General features: G+C 60.6%; 1 protein-coding gene across 1 annotated transcript in view; it reads left to right on the forward strand.

The window, feature by feature from the left end:
* RPTOR (regulatory associated protein of MTOR complex 1) overlaps window positions 1–7,105 on the forward strand; it is a 238,846-nt gene that overhangs the window by 210,379 nt on the left and 21,362 nt on the right. Inside the window, exons 15-20 of the mRNA XM_004709106.2 lie at window positions 1,429–1,494; window positions 1,924–2,115; window positions 2,404–2,544; window positions 3,473–3,590; window positions 4,654–4,794; window positions 5,218–5,376. Coding sequence (XP_004709163.2) covers window positions 1,429–1,494; window positions 1,924–2,115; window positions 2,404–2,544; window positions 3,473–3,590; window positions 4,654–4,794; window positions 5,218–5,376 — 817 coding nt within the window. The remainder of the gene's footprint in view (window positions 1–1,428; window positions 1,495–1,923; window positions 2,116–2,403; window positions 2,545–3,472; window positions 3,591–4,653; window positions 4,795–5,217; window positions 5,377–7,105) is intronic.

The raw sequence follows: 7,105 nt of genomic DNA on the forward strand, positions 1-7,105 counted from the left end.
ACCCTGTCCACACCAGGCTGTCCCACACACGGCTGCACTCCATCTACGTGTGCACACCATGGTGCCCCCTCCACTCCTGTACCTCGTCTATCCATCCACGCCAGGGCACCCACAGGAAGGGAACAGGCTCAGCACTCGGAGAATTTGCTCCCAGGAATTGAAGCTAATGGATTGTCTGAAAGAGACTATAAAACCAATATGTGTTTCAAAGTAATTAACAAAAATAGTTTTATTCTATCACACAATAAGCCATTTCTTCAGAAAATACTTCTGCGCCTAGTCTAAGAAAATAGTGTTTTTTGCTTTTATTCCACACATTCTCAAAAATCACTAAATAGGCGGTGGTCTTTGTTGTTGTTAATAAATAGGACTCTGAAGGTGAAAACAACAGCTCTGTGGTTGGAGACAAAGGTGCAGCACAGGAATTCCACAGCCAGACTGGGCACCGCCAATCAGAGCATCCGTGAAAAGGGTGCCGGGATGTGACAGAGAGGAAAGAATGGGGCCATTTGCTGCATCCTCGCGCTTCAGAGCGAGAGACGGGGCCGGGGAGAAGAGTACCTGGAGAGAGAGCGACCTATACTTTGTAGGTTTGAAGAGAAGAGGGTGACTTCTCAGATGTACAGATGAACACAGAGGCCTCCTTGCAGATGAGAGATTAGCATGAGCACTCGTGTGCAAAGGGGCAAACCACAGTGACGCAGGCAGCAGGCTTGTGGTCAGCAACTGGATCATAGCACGGAAGAGTGCGGCACCACCGTGCAGGCGGAAAGAGACAGTCAGCCTAGACTTCCACTCCCAGCTGAGGTACCATCAGGACGGAGGCTTAAGTGACAGTGTCCCTGACAAAGCCTGGCGCTTGCTGACCCCACAGAGGCCAGCTATGAGGACTGCAGGTCAGTGAGGAGGACGTTGGACCCCAAGGAGACAGTACAGTGAAGGAAGACATGGGCACATCTGAGAAGGCGTTCACCCTCAGCCCCCCAAGAGCCTTCCCTCGTGGAGAGGGATGCAGCATAATGACCAGACGCTGCACAGCGCATGTGCAAAACATCACACGGCACCCTTAAAAGATCCCAACGAGCTGTGCTTTCCTGGGCCGGCGGGAGGAAGCGCAGTGGAAACGGGGGGGCTCCAGGAGAAGGCAGAGCTAGGCGTGGGGAGGGGAGGGGGCCAGAGTGCTCGTCAGCGCGAGTGTGTGACCCGCAGGAGGTAAGATGCCTTCCCAGGTGAGGGTGATGTGGCTCTGGGGACTGACACGCCCTGGTCCTGGTGCCTCCTAGGGGCCGTCTGTGTCCTGGGGTCGGCCCTTCTCTGTGGACTGCGGTCAGCCACAGCGAGGCAGCCGGCTCTCAGCCGTGTCAATTACACAGCGGGAAGGCGGCTCGGTGCCGGGGGGAAGCTCCACTAGGCATCTTCTCTCTGCAGGCTGAGCATCGCACCATGACGGCCTTCATCCTGGCTGTCATTGTCAACAGCTACAACACAGGGCAGGTGAGCGGCAGGCACCCAGGGCACCCCCAAGCCCTTCCCCTGGGCCCTGAGTCCTTCCCCAGGTACCCCAAGTCCTACAGCCCGCTGGCATCACCAGGCTCCGCATCATAGGCAGGCAGCTCCAGAGGTCACGGACCCTGTGTGGGGTTTGCTGTGGGTTGTCTTCGCTGTTGCTGACTAAGACGTGGCCTGGTGGCTGAGGAGAGAGCACAGGGTTTTCTTGGCTGTCGTCTTAACTGGGCTGTGGTTGCCAGGCCTCTCTTTCACAGTACCTACGGTCACCAGCCAGGCATACATTGCTGGCATTGCCCCGGGACCTTTGTAGGCTGCAGACGAGGGAGGTGGGGCAGATGTGTTGCCAGGCCGGGCTTCTTTATGAAAACTGGGGGCACCCGGCCCCGGGCTCTCATGGAGCTGTGCCGCCCACAGGAAGCCTGCCTCCAGGGGAACCTGATTGCCATCTGCCTGGAGCAGCTCAGCGACCCCCACCCGCTGCTGCGCCAGTGGGTGGCCATCTGCCTCGGCCGGATCTGGCAGAACTTTGACTCAGCGCGGTGGTGTGGCGTACGCGACAGCGCCCATGAGAAGCTCTGCAGCCTCCTGTCAGACCCTGTTCCTGAGGTGAGCTGGCCGCCAGGCCCCTGCCTGTGCTGGCAAGCAGGGGTGCCCAGGCCTGGTCAGGGAAGAGTGTCCACTTAGTGAGTCTCAACTAGAGTCAGCCTTTGGGCCGTGGGCACTCAAAGCAGGGGCGTTCTTCATTGCATCCCCCGAAGCCGCTGGTCCTCCACCCCAGGCTCCCGGTGCCCTCCGTGGACAGTGAGACACTGGCGGAGCCGAGCTCCGTGAGGAGAGCGCTGAGCAGACCCCTTGCCCCAGGCTGACCCTGCTCCACCTCCCACCCGGTCCCAGGTCCGGTGTGCCGCCGTCTTCGCCCTGGGCACGTTCGTAGGCAACTCTGCTGAGAGGACTGACCACTCCACCACCATTGACCACAACGTGGCCATGATGCTGGCCCAACTCATCCATGACGGCAGCCCTGTGGTGCGCAAGGTATGTCCACCTCTACTCCCCCCACCCCCCTACCCAAGGCCGTTATGTCCCCCTCTGCCGCCCTCCCACCCAGGGCGGTTAGGTCCCCCTCTGCCTCCCTCCCACCCAGGGCCGTTATGTCCCCCTCTGCCTCCCTCCCACCCAGGGCGGTTAGGTCCCCCTCTGCCCCATGAGGAGGCTCACAGAGTCGCCCACACCAGGGTTCAGCAGAGTGGGAGGTGGGGCACAGACAGACACGGCCACAGCCAAACAGATGGCTCCACACAAGCAGACTCCTGCAGACAAGACACCAGCACATGGGCAAACCCCTGCAACACACAAAAATCCTTCCCCGTCTAGGAGGCCCCTAGCCCTCCTCCCTGGCAGCACCTCCGTTCCGGCGGGTGGCACTGTCCATGTAGGCACAGAGTCCGTCTGTCGGGTTTCTGTCTGCCTCCATCTCTCAGCGCACCTGCTGGGTTTGAGCCACTGACCGCATAAACCGTGACAGAGGGATGGTGTACTTTTTCTTGAACTGAGCTCACTGGGCCTCATAGCCATGTTTTGGTTCTAAAACTTACCAGAGACTAGAAACAAACCTTTTGAAAGTTTTACATCCAATAAAATTAACAGGCCTGACTCTGAGTGGCTCCTACCTTCAAAGACTCAGGGTTCACAGGATCTACCTCAAGAGAGCGGCCCAGCCTGACCACTGTCCTCTGGTCCTTTTCTGCCTGTGGGTTGTAAGTCACACTCCCATGACCCTCCTCTGTCAGTCATGCTTAGCAGCCTGTCCGTCTGCAGGACCTGGCAGTGTTCTGGCACGTGTTGGGCCCCCCTGGCCGGGCACCTGTGGGGCTGTGCTCACCCTTTGTGCTCAGCCTGGAGACCCGGAAGCCTCTGCCCTGGGCTCCAGGTGTGGTTGGCACCGCATCCCCTCTTCCCGCAGGAGCTGGTGGTGGCCCTGAGCCACCTGGTGGTTCAGTACGAGAGCAACTTCTGCACTGTCGCCTTGCAGTTCATGGAGGAGGAGAAGAACTACCCGCTACCCTCTCCCGCGGCCTCAGGTATGGCGCCCCACTGTCGGCTGAGAGTAGAGTCCAGCCTGCGGGCCCAGGCCTATAGAGACCCAAGCTCCTCCTGGGCACCTGGGAAGGCTGGCTCAGTCAGGGGCACTCAGAGTGGTGGTGGTCACCCAGCACAGCACAGCAGACTTGGCCGGTGCCCTGGGTGCCACCTGGAAGCATTGCTGCGTGCAATGTGGAGGCTCTGGAGTTTCACACACACAGGAGGGCACCCAACTGGAGCCTGGCCCGCGCCCGCTCTAGAGCCCTGTGGGCACTTGTGTCGCCAAACCCTCCGGTGGGCAGTGGGGGCAGGGCCAGACTTGCCCAGCCCCTTGTGGGATCTGGACAGACAGCAGGGCCTCCTTCCATCGTGGGGGCCACAGCAGAGCACCGATGGCGGCACCTCCCCTGGGATGAGCCAGCGACTGGCAAGCCCCCGCCCTGCAGCAAGCATCTCGGGCTCCCCAACCGAGAGGGCGGGGTCAGCAAACAAGCCAACAGAGCGGGCACCACCACAGGATGCCAACTCCTAGCTAGCCACCCATGTGGGTCAGAGTCCAAGGTCACCCTGCCGCCCCTGAGGTGGCTCAGGGTGGACTTGAACTTGCAGCCTTTGGTGAGCTGCCAAGGGAGTTAGCCATTTGCAAGAGGAAATGATGAGCCTGTTTCCTGCTACCAAACCCCAGACCCACAGCCTCCCCGGCCCGTGACCCCTGCAGCACTGTGTCCCTGGGGAAACTGCTGCCCTGCCCCATTCCATCTTGTGATTCCCCCTCCCTCTGCCACCCAGCTCATTGTGGCACCCCGTAGAGCAGGGTGGAACTGCCTTGGGGGCTTGCTGACTGGACAGAAGCCTCTTTCTCCCAGGGAGCGGCTGGTGGTTTTGAGCTGCGGCTAGTGGTTAACATCCCAGCACGAAGGGTGACTGCTGTGCCGCCTCCTGCCACAAGTCCCCTGGACCCTTGGAGTGGGCACTTGGCTCCTTCCCTTTCTGCCACCTCGCCTGTGTGCCCATCAAGAGCTGTGCCCCTGCCGTAATTGCCCCTCTTTCACTCTCCCCTAGAGGGGGGCAGCCTGACCCCTGTGCGCGATGGCCCGTGCACCCCCCGACTGCGCTCAGTGAGCTCCTACGGGAACATCCGTGCAGTCACCACCGCCAGGAGCCTGAACAAGTCCCTGCAGAACCTCAGCCTGACCGAGGAGGGTAAGGCACCACTGACCCTCGCTGCAGCAGGGCGAGTCCCTCCCCGGCCCCACAGCGGCCTGCTGCGCTCCGTCTGAAGTCCCCTTTGGACATGGGTGTCCAGCACAAGGCTGTCCAGCGCTCAGAAGCACCTCTGGCTTTATATTTATTGTCCTCTCAGGGGGGAGGGGCGCATCTGCTCTTGGCCCCCAGGACCCACTTTCTGCTGGGGCTGCTAAAGCTCGTGTGTGAGGGTGCTGTGGGTGGGGAGTGTGTGCGGAGGTATGTGCAGGAGCATGTTAGTGTGGGAGCTGAGTGCACATGCACTCCTCTGCATGTGTACGTGGGTCAGCTCGTGGGGGAAGGACAGGTGTGGGTCTTGACCGTTGGTCTGGCACCAAGGTGGCCCTGGACTTGACCACCTGTCCCATCCCGTCCCCACAGCAGGCAGCGCGGTGACCTTCTCACCCGGGAACCTGAGCGCCAGCAGCAGCGCCAGCAGCACCCTGGGCAGCCCCGAGAACGAGGAGTACATCCTGTCCTTCGAGACCATTGACAAGATGCGGCGCGTCAGCTCCTACTCCTCCCTCAACTCGCTCATAGGTCAGTCGCAGGCCTCCGTTGGGGGGGGGCCTCACCGGGCACACGCCGCGGAAAGTGTGGGCTTTCCGCTCCCAAAGCGTGAACACAGGTGTCAGCTGCTCCAAGGCCACCGTGCCCTCACGGCGTAGTCCCCTGGCAGTGGTCTCCTGGGGCACCGGGCAGGCCGTGGCACTGTGGTTTTGCAGGCCTGGCCTCGGTGTGATGAGTGAAGCGGTGAGCCGCGCACCGAGCACAGCCCACCACACTGGGCTGCCGACGGCAGTCAGCAGTGTGAACCCCCCGGCATTGCTGCGGGAGCGAGATGCGGCTTTCTGCCCCCGTGAAACGAACAGCCTGGGAACCCCGGGAGGGGGCAGGTCTTCTCTGCCTTGCAGGGCCGCTCCGAGACAGTCTGCTCGATGGCAGTGAGGGTTTCAGGATCTATAGGCGCAAATAAACTTAGCCTGCACGTCCTTCCTCCTCCTCGCCTGGTCTGGTGAAGAGATGTCCGTGTAGCTTCGACGCGCTAGGCCCGGGGTTCCAGAGCAGGCCGTTTCAGACCGCCTGCCTGCGCACAGCCTCCCTGGCTGGTGCTCGCAGCCGCTGCGTGTGTGCAGCAGCTGCGAGTCCCGGTTCAGATGTTCCCCTCACGACCGTGGGCCGGCCGCTGTCTGTTTCTTCTTCAGCCAGCAGGGGGGCCAGAGAAGTGTCCGTGGCCGTCCCTGAAGGCGGGCTGCCCATTGCCTTGGTGGTGTCTGTGTACCTGCACCCATGTGAGGAGGCCTCTAGGTGCGCGTCCTGCGGGGGCCTCAGCGTGGACCTGCCCCAGCACTGTGTCCTTGAGCGCTGCTCTCCTGTCCTGCCTCTGTGGTGGAAGGGGACAGTGAAGTAGCTCGCGGGCTCAGCTAGCCTTTCTTTCTCTCTCACGTGAGCACAGAGCTCTCCCGGTCCTGCATGGGCCTCTGGTTCAGTTCTCATGGCTTCTGATCCCTGAGACCAGCCCTCCGCCGCAGGACCCAGACTGACTCCTTCCACACGGCCTAGAGGTGGGCCATCCCTGACCGACCTCATGTCACATGTCAGAGCCACTACTGACATATCCCAACCTAGCCAAACGCGGTGTGTGAGGGTCTGGCCAGCTGTCCCCAAGAGGGCTGGCTGGCTGGCTGGCATGCAGAATATGAGTGTCCATCGGGTGCTGGAGGCTACTGCAATCAGGAAGGGGGGGTTCTTATCACCACACGTGCATGCACATGTTAATACACGCCTGTGCCCACATTCATGAACATGTACACACTTAAACAACTCATACATACACATGCACATAATACATGCAGGCACATAGAAGGCGCAAGTCTGTGTGTACATACATACATACACGTGCATATACAGATTATACAGACCCGTGCACAAATGTTAACATACCCACAGTCAAGTGCTCACACGTGCGCGCACACACACACACATAGGCATGGACCACAAGACTCCTCCCAGAAGCCCTGCGTTGCCTCGCTCACTGAGCCCCTCGCTGGCCTGCAGGGTGCGTAGGGAGGGGTGCAGGGCCGCACACCACTCCTCCAGGCCTGTGTGCTGTGACCGCAGCATCGGGGTGACCGATACTGGCTACATTCCCAACTGGCCCTCCAGTCTTTGCAACCGTGTGTCCACCCGCGTCGTAATGCCAGTGAGAAACAAGCACGTTAGATAACGGCAGGGCCTCAGACTACGCCCCGCGGGCCACATGCGGCCC

This window comes from Echinops telfairi, unplaced genomic scaffold (assembly GCF_000313985.2).
Source record: "Echinops telfairi isolate 266 unplaced genomic scaffold, ASM31398v2 ScPeMD7_7458;HRSCAF=8496, whole genome shotgun sequence".
NCBI lineage: Eukaryota > Metazoa > Chordata > Mammalia > Afrosoricida > Tenrecidae > Echinops > Echinops telfairi.